The sequence below is a fragment of the Phoenix dactylifera genome, chromosome 8, assembly GCF_051530095.1.
Source record: "Phoenix dactylifera cultivar Ajwa chromosome 8, Ajwa_hap1_PhDact_Kaust_v1.1, whole genome shotgun sequence".
In the NCBI taxonomy this organism is placed as follows: domain Eukaryota; kingdom Viridiplantae; phylum Streptophyta; class Magnoliopsida; order Arecales; family Arecaceae; genus Phoenix; species Phoenix dactylifera.
Window position 1 is genome coordinate 26,638,444 of NC_143197.1, and position 21,450 is coordinate 26,659,893.

General features: G+C 36.9%; 1 protein-coding gene across 1 annotated transcript; it reads left to right on the forward strand.

The window, feature by feature from the left end:
• Positions 1–12,750: 12,750 nt before the first annotated feature.
• Positions 12,751–20,828, forward strand: LOC103709068 (protein DETOXIFICATION 21-like). The gene is made up of 8 exons (XM_008794248.5): positions 12,751–13,063; positions 16,653–17,194; positions 17,331–17,417; positions 17,535–17,591; positions 17,940–18,178; positions 19,338–19,456; positions 19,929–20,015; positions 20,212–20,828. Exons 1-8 carry the CDS (start codon positions 12,785–12,787, stop codon positions 20,290–20,292), a joined length of 1,491 nt encoding a protein of 496 aa, XP_008792470.2. The 5' UTR covers positions 12,751–12,784; the 3' UTR covers positions 20,293–20,828.
• Positions 20,829–21,450: the final 622 nt, after the last annotated feature.

The following is a 21,450-nucleotide window of genomic DNA, read 5'->3' on the forward strand; positions in this document are numbered from 1 at the left end:
CAGCTTGCTCAGTCTGGACGAGAAATTATCTAGTGGATCAGGTACTGCTGCTATTACACACACACAAAAAAAAGAGATCAGATTCATCCTAGGGCCAGCAAATATTTCTTATTGTGTCCATTGTGTCTGCCTCTTCATGGAAGGGTGGGTCTTTGACGACCCAAGAAGATTGAAAAAAAAGGCGTACAAAAAAGAAAAGAAAACAAAAAACCGGGACGACCGACCAGCCGCGCGATATCAAAAGCAAGGCACTTACCATCACATTCACGTGAATCGGAAAGATGCTTAAAACAACTTACGGCGAGTGTCCTGCCTACCGCCGTGGTAGGTTCTTTTATTCTTTTTATTTTATTATTTTTTTTACCAACGAACCAAGTGATATCAAAGGTTTTGTTTTTTCAATTCAGACAATTGCAAAATTTGAAATTGAAAAGTTCAACGGTGTGAATAATTTCGGCATTTGACATATTAAGATACTAACTTGTTTTGTATGATAAAGGCTATAGAAAGTATTAAAAGGCAAGAAAAAATTATTGGATAGCATGCTCGATTGAGATAATGAGAAGTTGTTGGCAAAGGCACACATTATAATTCAATTATGTTTGGCGGAAAAGATACTCAAAGAAGTCGTTGAAAAGAAGATAGTGGCTAGACTATGATTAAAATTGGAGAATAAATACATGACTAAATGACTCAAAAACATATTATATTTAAAGCATTGCCTCTACCACCTATGCATGAAAGAAGATATGCCTACGAAAGATCATATAGATATAAATTTAATAAAGCTATTTTAGATTTAAGAAATATTGGTGTTTTAATTGACGATGAAGATCGGATCCTTATTTTATTGTGCTCACTACCATTCTCTTATGAAAAATTTGTTGATACCATGTTGTATGGTAGAGAATTTCTTTTAGTTAGTGATATAAAAGATGCTTTGCAGTCTAAAGAGTTAAAAAAAAAAAAAGGTGTTTGGGAGTTATGAGGAAAATCAAGAAGGCTTGATTGCTAGAGGTGGGAGCTAGAAAAAAGGTTCTAGCAGTAAGGGTAAGCATTGATCAAAGTCAAAACATAGAAACATCAATTATTTTCATTGTCACAAGAAAGGGTATATTATAAGACTTTGTCCAAAGAGAAAAGAAAAGGTGGAAAGAGAGCTCATCTCTGAAGCTAATATTAGTGTAACATAGGAAAATTTCGATGATACTGGCAATGAGGTTTTGTCAGTCAGTGTCCCGAAGAGGGTGGATTCTTGATTCCAATTGTTCCTTTTACATAAATCCTAATAGAGATTAGTTTTCTACCTGTTAAATTAGAAGAACAAAAAGATTCTGTTGGAAGACCATAAAGCCATTGTTGTTGTTGGTGTTAAAACAATTCGCATTAAGATGTATGATGGCACTTTGAGAACCTTAGAAACTTGGCATATTTTGAAATTGAAAAAGAATTTGATTTTCTTGGGTGCTCTAGATTCTCAAGGGTACAAGTACACCGGTGAGAATAGTTTGCTGAAAATGTCTAGGAGAGCCCTTGTAGGGATGAAAGGAAAGTTGGTTAATGGCTTGTATCACTTTCTGGGTAAAATAATAATGGGTGCTGCAGTAGTTTCTTCATCATCACGATTGTCAGATATGGATGCTACTCAATTATGGCGTATGCATTTAAGATCTATGAGTGAGAAAGGGATGATAATTCTGTCTAAGAAAAGCTAGCTTGATAGTATAAAGATGGAAAAAGTGGACTTTTGCGTTGTGTATTTGGCAAGTAATGCAAGGCAAGGTTTAGTATTGATATTCATAGTTCAAGAGCATGTAGAATTACATCCATTTACATCTCTAGTATCCCTCTCCAGTTGTATCAATGAGTGGACATTGTTATTTTCTGATGTTCATTGATGATTATTCTAAAAAGATCTAGGTGTATTTTATGAAACACAAGAATGAAGTGTTTGTCAAAATCAAATAGTGGAAAGCTTTAGTTGATAATCAGGTAAGAATGAAGATTAAAATATTATGAATCGATAATGAGTTGTACCTATTCAAGTGGATTTGATGAGTTCTACAAAAATGAAAGCGTAGTAAATCATCACACTATATGAGGAACACTATAGCATAATAGAGTTACAGAACAAATAAATAGGACACTCATGTAGAGCGCTCACTTTATATTCTCAAATGCTGAATTCGGCAAACTTTATTAGGATGAAGCAGTTAATACAACATGGTACCTGTTAAATCGATCTCCATCAACTACAATTGAGTGCAAGATTTCGCATGAGGTATGGTTTAGTAACTTTGTTAATTATTCTGATTTGAGAATATTTGGTTCTTCCGCATATGTTCATGTGATGATGGTAAACTTGAATTGAAGGCAAGAAGATACATATTCTTAGATTATGTACATAGGATAAAGGGTTATAGACTCTAGTGTACATATGCTTTCAAGTTACCCAAAATTATTATTAGTAGAGACATTACTTTTGATTAGTCAGCTATGTTAAACCAAAAGAAAGAATCTATTTACAATGCATGTATAGACTTTAATGTCAGTAAATAGATGGAGCTTGATGTTTAAGCTCCAGGGATAGTATTATAAAACTCTCCAATTTATTCCAATGAGATAAATATACAGAATTTTATACAGGATGATGCGTTACAATAACAGCAACAAAACAATATTACTACTGGTAGGAAGAGGAGATAAATTGGACCACCTTCATGATATGCAAACATGTTTGATCATGCTCTTACAGTAGCTAAGAGTGGAGTGTGAGGAACCTTCCTCATATTAGAATGCGGAGAATCTAACTGAGATGTTGACCACTTCCAATTGATAAGCTCAAGCATCGCTTTGACTTGATTGGTGTTTGTAGAGGTTGATGCCCTTGGGGACGGGTGTGGAAGGGAGGGTGAGACAAGTTCAAAAATATTTGACTTAGTAAACTTGAAGCCCAGATAATGATTTGTTGAGTATGTATTGAGTTTACAAGTTTTTAAAGATGAAGTCCATATCAATTTAGGACACTAATTATATATTGGCCTAACCTAGTTATTGTAGGAATACTATTATTTTAGATCAGGTTTCCATATCAATTTAGGACACTAATTATATATTGACCTAACCTAGTTATTGTAGAAATACTATTATTTTAGATCGGGTTTGGAGCAAAATTTATTATTATCCGTATCCATTTTGAATCCATTGCAGGCATGCAAAATCAGCCCTGTTAGAATTCAAACCTGATGGGTTAGAGTAACTTTCCACCCCTAAGTCCTATTTTTATTAGATGTCTGCCTTGTATGTTCTTTGCAAGGAGCCGAGATTGAACCAAAAGAGTCAACAAGGAAAGAAGAGTCACGTGGAATCCCCCCATAGTTTATTAGCTTTCCTGTTCAACTGCAGACAACCGGTCCGGTTGCCGTTTTCGTTCATTACCCTCTGGTCGGAAACTCGGAATGACCGACAATTGATGATGTCTGCCCGTATGTAATAGATAGTGTCTTGTCATTAATTTAACAACAATTTCACATTTGCTTGTCGCACTTGAAATTTTCAACTTCCTACTTCTCTCCCATTGATGCTTGGGTGGGTTGCTTTGATTCGATGAGGCGCGATTGTGACTTTTATATGATCTTAAGGCGCTCTATCCTGTATTATATATTTATCTGTGCAGATCTCAAAGCGCTCCATATTTATCATCCACCAACACATATCTCAAAGCATCTCATCCTTTGCTTACATAGATTTTAAGGCGCTCCATCGTGTATCATTCATCCACCTTCACAAACCTCAAAACATTCCTTCTATTATTCATTCGCTTGCACAAATTTCAATGTACTCCATCCTCTATCTTCCATCTTCTTGCATAGATCTTTAAGTACTCTATCCTGAGTCATTTATCCACCTGTATAGGTCTTAAAGTGCTTCATGCATAGATATCAAAGCATTCCATCTTCTCTCCTCTATTCGCCTATATAGAAACACTTATGCTCTATCCTTCATCTATATGTACAAATCTCAAAGCACTTCATTCTCTATCATCCATCCACATGCATTGATATTAAAGCGTTCAATTTTCTATCATCCATCCGCTTGCATAGATCTCAAAGCGCTCCATCCTTTGTCCTCCATCCAAATGTATAAATATCAAAGCACTTCATCCTCTATTATTTGTTTGCCTACATAATCTCAATGCGCTCCATCCTCTATCGTTCATCCATATGTACGAATCTCAAAGCACTTCATCCTCTATTATTCATTTGCTTATATAGATCTCAAAACGTCTGTTGTTTGTCATTCGTCCGCCTACACATATCTCAAAGTGCTATATTCTTTATCATTTGTCCACCTGTATAGATAACAAAGTGCTCCATTCTTCAATGTTTGTCCACTTGCATGGAGCTTCAAGTGCTCCATTCTCCATCATTCATCCAATAGCACGGATATCAAAGCACTCCATTTTCCGTTATCAAACTGCTTGCACAAATCACAAAATGCTCCATCCTTATTATTCGAATCCTTATTCTTCATATGCTTGTACAAATCTCGAAGCACTCGTTCGCATGTAATAATCTCAAAACAATCCATCATTTATCATCCATTTGCCTACACAAATCTTAAAGCACTCGATCTTTTGTCATTCATCTGCTTGCATAGATATCAAAGCGTTTCGTTTCATTTTGCGCCTAAATAGAGCTCTTTCTTATGTTAATAAGAAGAGTAGCTCTGAAATTTTATAAAAGTTTAGTCATCATATGTATCACATGATAACGTTTTGCAACGGAGTACGCAGGTAAGTCACATAGCAATGAATTTAAAGTTTTTGGTAGCTAATTGATACTTTTTTAAGATTTAAGTATGACCCAAACTTGAAGAGGAGTCACTTTAGTTTTGTTTTTAATTTTTTTTCTCTTTTGCATGCTTACATGGTTTCGTTAACGTATTTGGAGCTACCAATATCTCCTCAAATCAACAAATTACTCCATGATTGGGAACTGTATTATATGTTTCCTTGTTGTGGTTGTATTAGATATCTTTAGCTGCAGTGCTGCCTTTTCTTTTGAAAACAAGTCTGGCTTAGATTCTAGTTCATGCACTCAGCTCGATAATATGAAAAATGATGTGGCAGCTCATATTTAACAACTTATAAGTTGTTTTTTTTTGTTCTTTCAAGAAACATGGTGGTAATATCATTATTTGAATTTGAATCTAAAGCCTGTCCCTAGCAGAATAAGCAGCATTGCCACACGTTTTATTGAGCTCTTGAGCCATTTAATCAAATAAAAATGTACGCGCGTATATATATATATTAGTCAAAAAATTAGGAGATATTTTCACTTTCGGGCACTATGCATGTTGATGTACATCGCAAAGGTGGGTAAGTGGTTCGGGTCGGAACGATTTAGTAATACTTTCAAAACCAAACTAACTTAAATCTGTTTTCTAAAATCAAAATCGAAATCGAATCGGCCTCATGAGAAAACTGGTCGAACCGATCCAAAAATTTTGGTTCAATTTGGGCTATCAGCTTGAGCAATAAGTAACTGTAGCTTCAAGATCTTGGTAAAGAGTTCTAGTTGGAATTCTTATAAACACTTAGAGGACAGTAGAAAGAAGCATGGAGAGAAAAATAGTTTATGAGCTATTTTGAAAAAAAACAAATTCATGTATTCATTCCCGCTTCATTTTGAAATAGACCACCAAAGCATTCAATTTGTATTTTGATTTCTTTGATGAAAGTTCATGACTACTTCAAACAACTTAGGAACCTTCACTTCCCGCCATCTAGAGGAAACCAAAATATCTAAACGGCCAACAAATTTAGATTTATCGTGTATCAAAAGAAGAAGAGATGTCGAGAGTAGGGTAGTAAGGCCACCACTCAATTCAGGTTATCAAATTTGGTGATTATTGGTGGTTGATATTCGATCAAAAGGACATGGTGTAAAAGAGATGGAGAACACGAGTTTCATTTAGTCCTATATCGACTATTTACATGAAAATTACTTATTTTAAAAGAATCTCCTTGCTAGAGAGAACAAGCCCAGCGGATGCATATGCCTGCCTCATGCATATATATGGTTCAGTTTAGTTTAAGCTAAATTTTTTAAAATTTAAATCGAAACAAAATTATTTTTTTAGTTTAAAAAAATTTTAAATCGAAACTAGATCAAATATTGAAAAATTCGTTCTAAATCGAATTGACAAAGTCGGATTTGGTCCACGATTTAACCGATATTCTGTACCCTCGGCTTGCATAGTTTATAATATATATATATATATATATATATATATATATATATATATATATATATTTATGAATAATTAATAATAAATTTTTTTGGGGATCGGATTGAATCAAAGTTGGCCATTTTCCTTCCAAGCGCACTCGGCGAAGATATTTTCTGTAGTCGCCAATTATTGCGGTGGGCTGGGAGTCGTTGGGAAGCCGTACGCGACTCGCTTCCAGCTGCAGGCTGACTTGGGTTTAATTGATGCTCTCGCGTTTTCCGAAACTTTTGGGGCTCGTTTGGTTCGCAGGAAAAGGAGGGGGGAAAGTATGGTCAACAGAAAAGTAATGAAATGCCTCTTGTTTGGTTGGAGTTTTCAAAGGAGAGAGATGGTAAAGTTGTATTCCCATGGGAATATGATTCCCATATTTCATGGGAAAGTCTTTCCCATGAGAAACATGGGCAAAAAGACCCTTCAACATTAAAGAAGCATTAAAGAGGTATTAAAGAACTAATTTTTATTAAGGGCATAATAGGAATTATACATAACTTTTCTAGGAAAGTGGATGGTCAACCAAACATGAGCACTTTGAAAATTTATCACTTTGGAGTACACGGGAATAGCCGAGCTTTTTGACCGAACGTACCGTATCTTCCGCTTTCCCGTCCGTCCGAAAAACTGAATGGGGATTCCAAAATAACTTTAGAAGGACGATTGACGTGCCGTATTTTAGAGCCTCTTTCACAAAGGACTAAGAAAAAATTTCTTTTAATAGAGCCAATACGAGCTAATTTTAGATAGAAAATTTATACAATAATTAATATTGTAGAAAATATTATATTACTGTTTCTCAAAACCAACACATAATTTGAATTTTGTGGATAATTTTTTATCTCTAGACTCTAGTTCGAGACGAGGGGTGTCTGTTCCGGATATCTTGTTTTTATATTTAATATTAAAAGTTTGATATATATTTTGATTATCCACTATGCATTTGTTTACATTGTTGCTTGATGGCTGAAAACCGATCAGATGATGCATTTATATTTATATTTATATTTAGAATAGAAATAATAAATAGATAATAAAAATAATATTTATATTTGTTCTAATGAATCGGATATCAAGCATATTTATATTTGTTATAAATAAATACGAATGTGAATACTAATTATATCCAAAAAATTTAATAAGAAAAACTAAATAAATGATATAATTATAAAGGATAGATATGAAATCCAAGATTGCCAGCAATGCACCCCCACCATGTAATAGTTTAAGACAAAGTTATCAAACTCACATAAAGACAAATGGACCAAGAGTTTGTATCACCAATCCAAACTCTACTGCTCAATTTGTTAGAATACATCTATTACTATTTTTCTAGATATACTACTAAAAAAACGTGCATGGGCCAAAATAATGACACATCATGAATCTATCTTCTTCTATATGGCAAAATTATACTTTATTTTGCTTTTATTAGTGTGAACTCCTTCTTAAGGGAAGAGTGTTCCCATTTAATACAACCAATCTAAGCCTTAATGTAAAATTCATGCCTTTCGACAATACACAAAAAAAAATGTCTCTTCCATTTTCTCGTCCTCAAACACAATAAGAGATTAGAACAATAGAAAATTAGAGGCCTTTCAGTACCCTTAGGAGCCCTAACGATGTACCGGGTCCAAATCGGATTGGGTCGCATGGTAGAAATCCACAATTTTTTTAAGAAATCAAATGGATTGGCAGATCAGAATTTAGTAAACCCAGATCCGATCCAAAAAATAGAATTGGTCCAATTTTAGAACCCAATCCGGCCCCATGAGTTCTTTAAATCGGGTCGGATCGAGTCTAAGTGGCTTATGTCAGGTCAGGTCACAGGTCAACTCGATCCATTTACAGCCTTAACTTTTATAAGCCTCATGTAGGCATATCCATTAATATTAGGAACAAAAGCTCACAGCCTAGGCAGGAGTTAGCTATGCGAGGTTATGCTTGCGGGCGGACTTTATTCTACTTGAGGGCGATTCAGCCACCGTGATTGGTTGGATCTGTGTGTAGTCCGATGCCATGGATGGCCCCCCTACTCCAGGACATCTGGCAATGTGCAGGAGAGTGTACTACTTTCAGGGCGAACTATATATATGACAAGGCGAATGGAGCAGCCGATTTGGTTGCATCTTTTGTTGCTGATCACTTAGGTGAGATGTTGTGGATAGATGGGACAGCCTTGCCGGCCCCCCACCCTCTCTCCAAGATATTTTGATCTCTGACTCTTGGGAATGTATTTATCCTAAATTTGTGTGAGTCTTTCAGTTTAGCAAAAAAAATAGAGAAAGAACAAGCTCATGAAGCTACTACCTAGGAGCAAAGGTGATGCAATTCCAAACAATATAGCTTGAGATGATTCACAACATAGGAAATCGCCTAGTCAGCCATGTTGTTAGTTTCTATATAAACATGTGCGACCTCAATTAAAAAAAATAAGAGTAGAGGTGTTCCTCCAAATATATGCAAGAAGAGGACAAGCTTTATTGGGTTGAGTGTCTAGTTTGACAATCTTGTTGACCATAGTTTTGGAGCCTTCATCCAACATAATTTGGGTTGCCCCAAGCATGGTAATGACAGGTCTCTCAATTCCTCCAATAGAAACTATATTATCATATAGGCTCGAATTGCCTGCTGCCACTAGCGTAGAGTTAAGACTATAGATAATAAAGCTTGCACAACCAATAGCACCTCCATCCATCACATTGCCATCAATCTTGAGGAAGCTAGGGGTTAGGGGTTCCTAGGTAAGATAGAGCACTTGTGATAACTCAAAATCGTATAGATAAAATCGTACCTTTCGCCTACTGTTATAGGCCCCTAGGTATGGTGGATATGGCTGATCTAGAGGAAAAGGTGCCCAATAGTATGGTTGATGCCCTCTGGCATATAGATTCGACATGCACGACTGCCAATGAAGAGAAGATGGTGGTACTTCGGGAGGTGGTTGCCCTCCAGCTTTTCAAGCAAGAATATGTTGCACTGCAAGCTGGTTAGACTGTTGCTATACTTGGAGGCATTTAACTCTGCCAAAAAAGACCAGTGTTGACGTGATTCTACCAACATCTCTCCTAATAGCTATTTGTAAATCGGGAGGAGCTTGGGAAGGACTTAGATATGTGAGACTTATTTTGAAGGTTAGCCAAATTCTTCTTAAAGGCGATCCGATGACAATGATTAGATGGGTTGCGAGATAAAATTAGCTAGCCGACAGACACCCTTTACTGGAGGATATTTGGAGGCTACCCGAAACTTATGCCTCCTTTCATGTCTCACTTATCTATCATGAGGCGAACAAAATGACGGATTGCATGACTTTCTCTTCTTTGTAGATCAAGAGAAGCTATCATCGCAAGGATTTTATGTGTTCGAGAAAGGAGTATACTTTTCTGAATACTCAAACAATATCTCTGTAGAGTTTGCATTTTATTTAGAGCAATGTTAGTTAGATGCCACTCATTTCAGCATGGGAGAAGTTCCTCTTGCCAAATGGCCTAAAAGGATTGGCGTGATACGTAGGAATTTGTACATTAAGTGTTGTTTTTGAAAACTGAATTGGTAAGTAACAGTTAGGAACTTTTCATGTGCTCTAGCAGGAACTCCAAAGCATTTTTCTTTTCAATTATAAGTGGATGTGCCAACACACAGGGAATTGGACACTTAACTGAACATCCCATCCCTTAAAAGATAGTTTGCAATTGGGATCTAATATATCTAAATCTATATAGGGTGATCTTTGGGCTAGGACTAGGGGTGGCAATTGGATCGGATTGGATGCGGATCGGATCAAAAATTTGTTAACTTGAACTTGACTTGTTTATTATACAAATAAAAAATTTAGATTCAAATCCAATCTGTTTATTAAACTGATAACCCAACTTTGACCTGCATAACCTATTTATTAAACAGATCAAATCAGATTAAGCGATTTGAACAAATTAAACAGAACGGATTAAATAAGATAAAAATGGGTTAGTATGGCAGCACTATTAACCAACTTTTTAGGGCTCGCTTGGTTCGCGAAAAAAGAATAGGGGAATGTGTGGTCAACAGGAAAGTAATGAGATACCTCTTGTTTGGTTAGAGTTTTCAAAGAAGAGAGATGGAAAAGTTGTATTCCCATAAGAATATGATTTCCACATTTCATGAGAAAGTCTTTTCTATGAAAAACATGAAAAAATTACTTTTACATGAGGTGGGAATCACTTTATCTTTATTTTTTTCTAAAAAGATCCTTCAGCATTAAAGATGCATTAAATACCTAATTTTTATTAAGGGTATAGTAGGAATTATACATAAGTTTTTCAAGAAAATGGATGGTCAACCAAACATAAGCACTTTAGAAATCTGTCACTTTCCAATGTTTAACCAAACATGCCAAAAGTACACTCCCAGACATTCTCTTTTTAGGAATCTTTTTCTCAGAAATCATATTCTTAGGAGGGAAAATGCTTCCCGCGAACCAAACGAGCCCTTAATAACCTTATTAATAGAACTAGTTATGCATCGTCGATAGCTAATTATCATCATAGATTACAAATTAAATCCCGTTTCAAGATATACATTATAACAACTAATTAATAATAATAATACTGCAAAAATCAGCTGTGGCCATGGCCAGCCAACATTGATATCCATATATTTTCCTAATGACTAATAGCAAAAGTTCATTTCTCAATAAACATGTTTAAAATTTTATATAAGCATTATATAATTACGTAGCTACTATGTAATTTTGATGATTGAAATTTTCTCCTATAAAATGTTACGTGAATTATTTCTTAAAACAAACTCCAGATCCATGAGTACTTTTTTTTTTTGGTTTTACCATCATAAATAGAACTTTTTTGTTCTATAGATTTTTCCTTTTTCTTGCACATCCAATTATCCAAACAGGTTTTTGTGACCCTACAAACCTACCACTTTATCAAAAAAAGAAAAAAAAAACAATCAGATACTTGGATCTTGACCGCAAAGCATTCATTTTTATTTTTTTTATAAAAGGAGAGGGAATAATCCTATCCATTCATTAAATTTCAGAACAATATGGCGAGAAAAGAATATATATATATATATATATATATATATATATATTAAAAAATAAAAATAAAAAAAGGAACGAAGAACACGAGGGGCAAAGGAGAATCATTGATTCCTCCGCAGAAAAACGACCCACAACCATCGATGAAACTTGGAGACCACATCATCAACTCACATGTTCTGGTGGGCCCCAGCAATTTCCCCGGCTACTGTTTCAGCATGAATCACGTGGCCTACGTGACATTTATGCTATGTGGTCGGACATCCAAAAGGTACGACTGGCGGCGAACTCGACCACCTCCGGCAGAAATGAAGTAGAAATTTAAAAGATAAAGACGTGGCGAGATTTCTTCCACTAACAAAATCCATCCATTCCAGAATTTCTGAAAAATAAAAAAAGAAAACGTGAAGCCATCCATCTGGAACGGACGGAGTCCGTCCGCGAGTCCATCAGTCCATCCTCTTCCTCCTCACGAGTGTCTCAGTTTCTTCTTTTTTAACGTAACCTGGATGGCTTTTTGATGCATTCCACAAATTTTTTGAATAAATATTTAGGAACAATCTAAATATCTAATCCAGACAAATCAATACATCATTTCAAAATATAAAATATATTAATATACAATCAGCCAAAGAAGGATTTGATTTAGATGGCGACCTCAGGAACGGACGATTTTCTCATTATTATTACTATTATTATTTTTGTCACTCATCTAGGAGACTAGGACTCGGAACGAGGAGGAGAAAGAGCTACGTGGCGGCCTTGCAAACCGACGTTTTTTTTTCAGATTATGGAACGGACCGACTTTTAGTAGAAGCCTTATCCCGCCTTGCAACTTTCATTTTCACTGTAGACTCATTTGCAAGGAGGAAAAGTATTTTAAAAAAAATCATATTTGCACTTTTGGTTTAATTTTTTTAAATAAAAAATAATTTTTTTTAGGAAAACAAAATTTTTATATTTTATGAGAAAAAATTATATAGAAGGTGAGAAAGTCTAATTGCTGCAAGTTAGAAATTAGAATTTTTTTTCCAAAAATACTTTTAAACTTTTAGATAAAATATGATATTTTTAATTAAAAATATAATCAATATTTTATATATTTTTTTGGAAAAGAGTTGTTCGACCAAATATATACCATTTCGAAATGCACTATTTTTCCATGATTAATTAAAAATAAAAATTATTTTTAAGATATCATATATGAGGATATTAGTTTTCTAAAAAAAATATTTTCTAAGCGGGCATGCCTAAAAATAAAATCTCCAGTGGGCAAACCAAGAGATTTTTAGGACATGAAATTCCCATTATACTGATGTATTATTTGTCAGTGGTAGTTGCCGTGGGGGTATTTTGGTAATTTTATAATCACTCTGCCCCACCCCTCTCCATACAAAACCCTTCTCCACGCTTGGACAGATTCCATTGAAAAGAGAGAGAGAGAGAGAGAGAGAGAGAGAGATGGCGAGCGATTTAACCGCGAAACTCCTCGCCGGCGAGAAGAAGAGGGAGGTGGTGGCGGCGGCGGAGGAGGAGGAGGAGGAGGAGAAGTTAAGTAGAAGGCTGTGGGTGGAGAACAAGAAGCTGTGGGTGGTGGCGGGGCCGTCCATCTTCACGCGCGTCTCGACGTTCGGCGTGACGGTCATCAGCCAGGCGTTCATCGGCCACATCGGCGCCACCGAGCTCGCCGGCTACGCCCTCGTCTCCACCGTCCTCATGCGCTTCGCCAACGGCATCCTGGTAAACCGTCCGATCCTCATCCCGCGTCTCTCCTTCTCTTCCCTTTTGAACCATAAACAACCTTGAACGTCATCGAAAGGTACATGGTTGGCAGGACACATGGACTCACAGATGCGTGCATGGTCCATGATTTAGAAATGTCGTCCAAGGTACACGCACACGTAGGACACCATTGGTGCCAAGCACGAATCTTAGGGGTTAATGATGAAAAAAAGGGAACTGCGCGGTTTCAGATGGCCGAACCAATTATCTCTACAAACCTAATTTAGTCCTTTCAGATTCGTGTTTAGTCCATCTGAACCCGGACCGCGGTTAACTCCCTTGTTTACCCGCCTACACAAATCTCAAAGCGAGCAGCGGACGATACGCTGAAAGCAAAAAGTGTCATGCGGAGCTCGCACGGCTCTCAAAGTACCCTGAGCTGTGCTCTGCAACGGAAATGGAGATCGGAACCGGTCCGACCTATGCGGGGACCAGAAAACGGGACTGGGTCTTGGGGGAAGGTAATATGGGGGACAGAGGTCCGCGTTGCGCGGGCAGCTGTGCGGCCCGGCGGGCGACTGGCGGTCATGTTTCATTTATGGGTCCGACACTCGGGTACGGTGTGTAAGATGTTGGTTAGTAGAGATTAAATGGCAATCTACCAAAGAAAAAAAAAAGAGTAAGGAAAGAAAAGCTCTCAAAAACTTAGTTTCAGAACTTGTAGAATTTTAATCTTTTAGTTTCAGAACTTGTAGAATTTTGATCTTTTAGTTTCAGAACTTGTAGAATTTTTCTCCCTTTTTCTGACCTTAATAATTTGGATGAAACAAATAAAGGTTCGTGAACTTACAAAATGGGAGAGTGCGGTGATAGATTGGGGTTGAAGGTTGTTGTCTTGGTCACCATTTTGTCGTCTGGTCTTTGCGTCGGCTGTCATTACGTGCGCAATGGACCCAAGAATTAAGCTTGAGAAGGACATAAGTTCTATCTTTTTGTACATTTGTAGGTTTTCTTTTTTTTTCCCTATAATATTTTTAAAATTTTCCAAATCAAAATTCTCATTTTTTTTTTTGTTTTAGAATTCATATTTTAAAAAATAAAAACGGACTTCCCACCGTCCTGTGGCCTTGATATTCTACAAAGACTTAAAAGCTGTACATCCTTTGGGTTGCCAAGCTGAATGAGTCTTGTAGCATTAATTGGATGGGTCCCACTTATAGTTTGGAGTATCCCCTCAAAGTCTTATTCATAATTTTGCTCCATGCTGGCTCTATCTTTGGGTTGTTTGTGTATCAAGGGTATGACTGATGTATATTTTCAGAATGGTGCTGAATTTTTGGGATCTTATCAATACTAAGGCAATTATATGTCTTTTAAAGATAAAGACACTTACAGTACCACATTTATAAAAAAAGGTAGTGCAATATTAGAGTATTGCAATGCGAAGGAGGTGCGGGTGGAGAAAAGTGAGAAAGAAACGTACGGAACCATGCCTCTTCAGTCCCAATAAAATTAAAAAACAATTGAAAGGTTATTTTCTTCTCTTGCATGAGATCTTTTTGTACCCCTTATTCTTTCTTCTTGGTTGTTCTAACTCTCATTTATTAACTTAATGAAAATAGTTAGGTTTCACCTAATCTTTTTCCAGAAAAGATCACAAAAGAGAAATGAGTCTCAAGCTTTGACAAAAGAAACATGGAGGAGGTAGATTGAAATGATGAAGTCTTTTGTAATGGGGATTCAGTGCAAGTATAGATGATGGATTTACCAAACAGCTCTGTCCATTATAACAGCTACTTAAACTCCTCAAGCAGATCGACCCAAAGGAGAATTGACTCAATTGAGCGTACCTTTTTTTTTTTGTGGTTAAAAAGCATTTACAGTTTTTGTTATAATCATCACTTTTTTTTTCCAAAGTTTAAGCTGATAGGATAAGATAGATTTATTTATATATTTTATATTTTCTTATACTCTCTCTCACATGTGGGGCGGACTTCTTTTTTAATGGGTGAGCCCAATATGTGAAATTTTTTAATAATGAGGTTAAAGAGTGTGGAGACAGAATTCACACTCAGAATCTCTACTCTGATACCATGTTAAAATCACTACTTTTTTCAAAAACTTAAGATAATAGAATGAGGTAGATTTATTTATATATTTTATATTTTTTTATAGTTTTTGTGACACGAAACCACCAATGACTTAGGAGAGGTCAAGGGTTTGAATCGAGAAGGTCACCCTCACTATATTTCTGAAAAAAATATGAAACCATAAACAATCAGAACTTTCAGGCAACTTTATATGAAACAAAAATAAATTGTAAAAGATTTCTCTATATTATAGGTTGTGGTAGTAATCAAATAATGATCTTTAGTTTAGTGATTGACTCTTCAATCTATTGTAGATGAGCTGAGCTTGTTATTAGCTTTATCACTCGACTCCTAAAGCATGCGGACCTTTTTCTTGAGAAAACTAAAACATGCAAACCTACACCTTTTTCAAACTTCAGTTAAATACTTGATAGAACTTGATCTGCTGATTGGCACCTCTCACCATGATACTTGTGGAGCTTTAGATTCAAACATGGAAGGTGGCACTCCTGTTTTATAACTCGAGACAAATGAATGAGTGATAAAAAAAAAATCATAATTTTATGAAAATGTAAAGTGTGATTCATTACCAAGTAAAATGACGATATGCACAAAATCTTATAGGAGAGAAATGATGCATACACATGGAAAACCGCCTTGTCTCAGCTGGTCAGCATTTCTCCCCCATAGACGTCGAGGGCTCAAATTCTGGTGGCAGCAACCTTTCCTTATTTCTAAAAAAAGGGTAGGTGGGGAAGATGTCCAAACAAAGGTATGCCATGGCCATCTGCTCACTTGTGTGAAGATATAGATGGACTGCCATATATAAGTAAATGAACATCATTGAGTTTGACCCCATGGATGCTGTTTGTAAAACAATGGCAGTGCATCATCCTTTCCTGACTCGTCTAGATTACCTTTATTTTAGAAAAGAACTCTCCTAGAATTCCAGTGTGGTTCTTTCGTTACTACCATCGGTTGTTCCCTTGTATCCTTTTGTTAGGAATAGCTGCTCCTTTCGCCATTGCTGCAATTATCTGTTAACAGAAGCATACAGAGTGCATCCCTTGACGAAAAGTACGTAGCTTTATTAGCAAGTGGTACGCACCAATTTTGGAACAACATGATCGAATAAATTGACAGAGGTAACACCAGAAATTTTTAAGGCTTGTTTGTGATACGCACGTGGATGGTGGACCTCATCATCATCTCTGTACTGTCTGAAATCTTTAAAGGATGTTCAATGGATGCTTAATCCCTGGTTTCTTCATAGTGAAGCAAGACAGTGATTTGTGCTGCAATTAACACTAACAGCTTGGAGCTTGTCTCCTCCTTTTTCTCAGCAAAGAGGAGAGAAGAAATCTTAGATCTATAGATTGACTAAAGAGTCATGCAGTATCCTCTTTCACTCACTAATTTCAGGATAAGACATTTTACTATACTGAAAGTACTTGATGACAGCAAATCTTAAATAACGGATGTATTGATGTGGTTTCTATCTTCTACGTACCATGCAGCTGGGCATGGCAAGTGCATTGGAAACTCTCTGTGGGCAATCTTATGGTGCAAAACAATACCACATGCTGGGCATCTATCTCCAAAGGTCTTGGATCATCTTGTTCATCTGCAGCTTAATAATCCTTCCCGTCTTTGTCTTCACGACTCCGCTCCTGAAGCTACTTGGCCAAGAGGAGTCCATCGCGGAAATGGCCGGCACCATCTCACTATGGTTCATCCCGGTCATGTTCTCCTACATATTGGCATTCACACTCCAAATGTATCTCCAAGCTCAGAGCAAGAACATCATCATCACATACTTGGCAGTCCTCACACTTGCTATCCACGGCGCTCTCTCATGGTTCATGACCATAAAGCTTGGCCTGGGGCTTCCCGGCGTGATGGGCTCGATGATCTTGGCAATGTGGGTCCCCGTATTAGGTGAGCTGGGTTTCGTGTTCTTCGGGGGGTGTCCTGAGACTTGGACAGGGTTCTCATTTGCTGCTTTTAAGGATCTGTGGGCAATCATCAAGCTCTCTCTGTCATCCGGCCTCATGCTATGGTACTAGCTTCCTTGTCCTCTTATTTAAGCATATTATCACTTCTTCAACGATGACAAGCCTTAACACCTCGACTTGTAAAAAAGATTGGTTCGTTCTTGGATATTTTTGCTTATAAGTAGCTTTCTAACTATGTAGTCTGGAGCTGTGGTACAACACCGTCTTGGTTCTTCTAACAGGATATATGAAGAACGCAGAAGTTGCCCTAGATGCTCTCTCCATCTGGTACTCATATTGCTCCCATGGAATTCCATGTCTCTTTGCAGCTTCTGAATCAATTTTCTTTTCATGCTTGATGTGATGCTGGTTTCTATATCAACTTGTCTTCATTTATTCCGACAGCCTCAATATTAATGGATGGGAGATGATGATTTCTGTTGGCTTCTTGTCTGCAGCAGGGTACCTCCACTCTTCTAACATTTTATCTTATCCTGATTTCAGATGTAGGATTAATCTGGTCTCACTTTGCACATTGAGAATTATAACAATTACCGAGGCATATGTTGTCAACTGAGTTGAACAGCAGTTTATGATTTCTCTCTCTCAAAAAATATTAAGGCATCCATAATTAACACTACTTCACACCTCTTTCTCTCTCTCTCTCAAAAAAAAAAAGATCACTGTATGCTGGACAACAATGGCTAGCTAGGTGTTCTTTTTGATTTGTGATATAAATTCTTTTCTTGAGTATTGAGAATCCATCGGAAGTTTTGTTCTGCCCTTGAATTTAAAAAAATATATATACAGAGTTCGGGTGGCAAATGAACTTGGAGCAGGGAGTGCAAAAAGGGCAAAGTTCTCCATCGTCAACGTAGTGCTTACATCCTTGATCATTGGATCTGTGCTATTCGTGCTGTTTCTGATGTTCCGTGGCAAACTTGCTTACATATTTACTGAGAGTGATGCAGTGGCCAGAGCAGTTGATGACCTCTCTCTGCTATTGGCTTTCTCCATACTGCTGAACAGTGTTCAACCAGTGCTTTCAGGTATGTCTCTTTTGAAAATCTATTTGAGGCACATTCGCATAGCAATATGATGATATTAACTACGTCACCTTATTAGGTAAAATAATAAAGAGCCCTCAAGATAGTTCTTTTAAAATCCTAGGAAACTCCTAAACCATTATTGATGCTCGAAGATTTCTGATACTGTTGATATTAAAATGTCTATAGAAAACTGTGAAATTTTCAAAAGACTGCATTTGGTAATGCATGATGTTCAATTACTCTGAGTCAGTTGAAATAACTTTTGATTGGATCTGCATCAACCCCTCCTTGGAAGAACCATAGATGCATATGAAGTATGTGGAGAGCGATACCTCTACATGTTTCTTCAATGAAGTTACCCTATATTGTTAAAAGAATGTCATCTTTGTTCCTTTCCTACCTCATCAACCTAGATAAGGATAATCCTGGGGGAAAATATGCTTAAGAATTCAACCATGGAGTAAGCAGTTCTTCAGTCTTTCTATGTGCGTCAGTTGTCAAAGATATGGGATAAGCTCTTGAAATTATGAGAAAATTGTACTTAAATTTTTAAATATCAAAACCTACTAGTTCAGAACATCTCTAGCTATGGATTTGGGTTCATGAATTCTTCGCTCGGTTGAATTCTTAGTTTAGGGCTCCAAAAAACACGAGCAAAACATTATTATTCTTGACAAATTCGATCTAAGAGGAACCATGGGAAATTAGGACATTAAGCAGATTCCACAATGCAATTTTGGCAACATGAAGCTTGTTTAAGTAACTAATTGTTCCCAAAAGATTAAGCTAAGATGGAAAAGGTCGACAATGTATATGCTTAACATCGCTCAGTGAAGCCCAGATCATTCACGGAGGCATAACAATGATTGAAATGAGTCAAGACTATCAAAATAAGTAACTAAGTAAGAGGTTTCGAACTTATGACCTTCAGCAAACCTGAGCTCTGTACCATGTTGAGTAACATTTTGATCCCAAAAACTTAAGCTAATAGAGAAAGGGTCAACAATGTATAATGGGCATAACAAAGCCATTATGTGTAGGTTTTGTGAAGCTTTTGAATTTTATCTTAAGATGAAATAAGTTATGACTTATTTGTTGGAATCATTTATAGTTTCCTTTTATCTGAACTTAAGCACATGATCTCCTCTCATATGTACAGGGGTTGCCGTTGGTGCTGGTTGGCAGAGTGTGGTTGCTTACGTAAACATAACATGCTACTACTTGATCGGCATTCCTCTAGGAATTGTGCTTGGTTATGGGCTCAATTTTCATGTGAAGGTTAGAAATGAATTCCATATCTTAATGCTGTTGTTTTGCATCTCAAATCACACCAGTCTATCACAACACATAAGGACTTGCTTGAGGTTCTTCTCCACCAAAAAAAATAAAAAATAGAGGCAGCACTATTTATGTTCGGTCCCTTGGCACCATGGAGGAAAGAATTATTTGCAGAGAACACTGATATTGTTTGAGCGTCTAATGTTTGCTATAAAAGAAAAAAAAAAAAAAAGATTAGAGCATCAGTTGACTGTTTAGCTCTATGTGGCCACACTAAATTTGAATGATAGTGCAGCTACAGGCCTCAATGAAAGATATTAGAAATGCACCCTGAAAAGTTTTTCTATAGATTTTCTTAAAAAAAGTTTAATTATGCTGTTGTTCATAATGTCCCCCAGTTTGTTCCGGGATAATTTCATACTGTAAAATTAGGAAATAAGAGCTAAATCTTTTCCACTCGAACTCATTGCAGGGGATTTGGATTGGAATGATCATCGGTACAGCTGTTCAAACTATAGTACTTCTGGGCATTACTATGAAAACGGACTGGGAAAAGCAGGTAATCCAAACAATGCATGCATTGATGCTCTTATTGTTGTCGAGTCATTATAATTGCATGCACTGTTCCTAAGTAACACTAGGGAGAAAAATGATGCATTTCTGTTGTCGGACTTGGATGGAGTTATAAGCATAAATATATGCACTCACTTACTCTCAGAAGCATGAATGAGTTGTTATTTTTGACTGGCTTGCAGGTAGTTCTGTCTCGAGAGCGCTTAAAAAAGTGGTATATGGACGCAGCAAGGAGGTCAAATGGTTCTAGGGGAGCTGCTTAGGCTCTTTTTTTTCCCAATACATCCAATTATTTTTTATGAGGAAAAAGAAGGATGGAAGCATGGTATTTGCCATTTCACTTTAAAAAAAAAAAAAACTTCGTCCAATAGCTCTCCCAAACTAAAGGAAGCAGCCTCTTGTTATGCTGCCTTGCATATCAACACCCAGACCATACTCTATAGCCATTCATGAGGAATCTGGTGGCACCGTTAGTTTAATGAAGCTGAAAGAAATGAGCAGCACCGGTTCGAACCCGAACAGTAGCAGTTCCAATAGGAAAAAAATGGAAACTCGAATTTTCATTTTTCGCTGGTGGCTACGTGATGGGGAGTTCAATTTGATCGTGTCGAGACAGCTATGGCTAAATCATTGTTATATTTGTTCTTGCGGGATGCTTTGCTCAAAACCAAAAAAAAATTCCAGTCAATGCACCCTCTTTCTGTGGCAGTATTTTATTGTGCATATATGGCTGTAATAAAAAGTTGTGGAAGCGTATGAGACGCAGGAAGATCAAAATGAAGCCCATTTGTCACTTAAATCGTTCTTTTCTTAATGTTTCTTCTCTGCTTCTTCTCTGCATGTTTACATGTTTTCGATTGATGTTTATGGAGCTAACAAGAGCTAATCAAATGAACAAACCACTCCATTTCTGGGAGCTAATCTTAAACAACAGTGGATTCGTGCGAAGGCCGATGAATCCTCTTCCACGCGAAAGAAACACCCCCACCCCCACCCCTTGGTACAGAAACTTTTGAAACTTCTAAAAGCAGCTTCCTGCATTCAGGTTTTCATACAAATCACTGCATTATTAGGGCTCGGTACAGCCACATGTGTATTGCTTTGGCTTTAGCTTTAGATCGAGTGGTGTCTTTGTATTTGTGGCTATATTGTATCCTTCCCATTCACTACTATTTGTATTCAAGCTGCTGCTCCTCTTTCTACAGAAAAAAAAAAAAAAAAAAAAAAATCCACTAGAAGCCAACTGGGTCGAACCGGACTGGACTCATCCACTTTGAGTGCGTTGGGATGTGACCAGCCTGAATGCGGCCAAAGCCACAAACCGGACAATGCAGTCTAAAATTCTTTAAATTGATCCGACGGTCACGTGACATTGGGGTGCGGAGAGGAACGAAGGGGCGTTTGTTGCATTGCAAGCCGGG

Excerpts from the sequence above, each read along its gene's own strand:
- LOC103709068 (XM_008794248.5), top strand. The coding sequence starts at position 12,785 with ATGGCGAGCGATTTAACCGCGAAACTCCTCGCCGGCGAGAAGAAGAGG. Across the intron at positions 17,592-17,939 it reads GGCTTCTTGTCTGCAGCAGG|AGTTCGGGTGGCAAATGAAC; the intron begins GTACCTCCACTC and ends ATATATATACAG. Across the intron at positions 18,179-19,337 it reads TGTTCAACCAGTGCTTTCAG|GGGTTGCCGTTGGTGCTGGT; the intron begins GTATGTCTCTTT and ends TCATATGTACAG.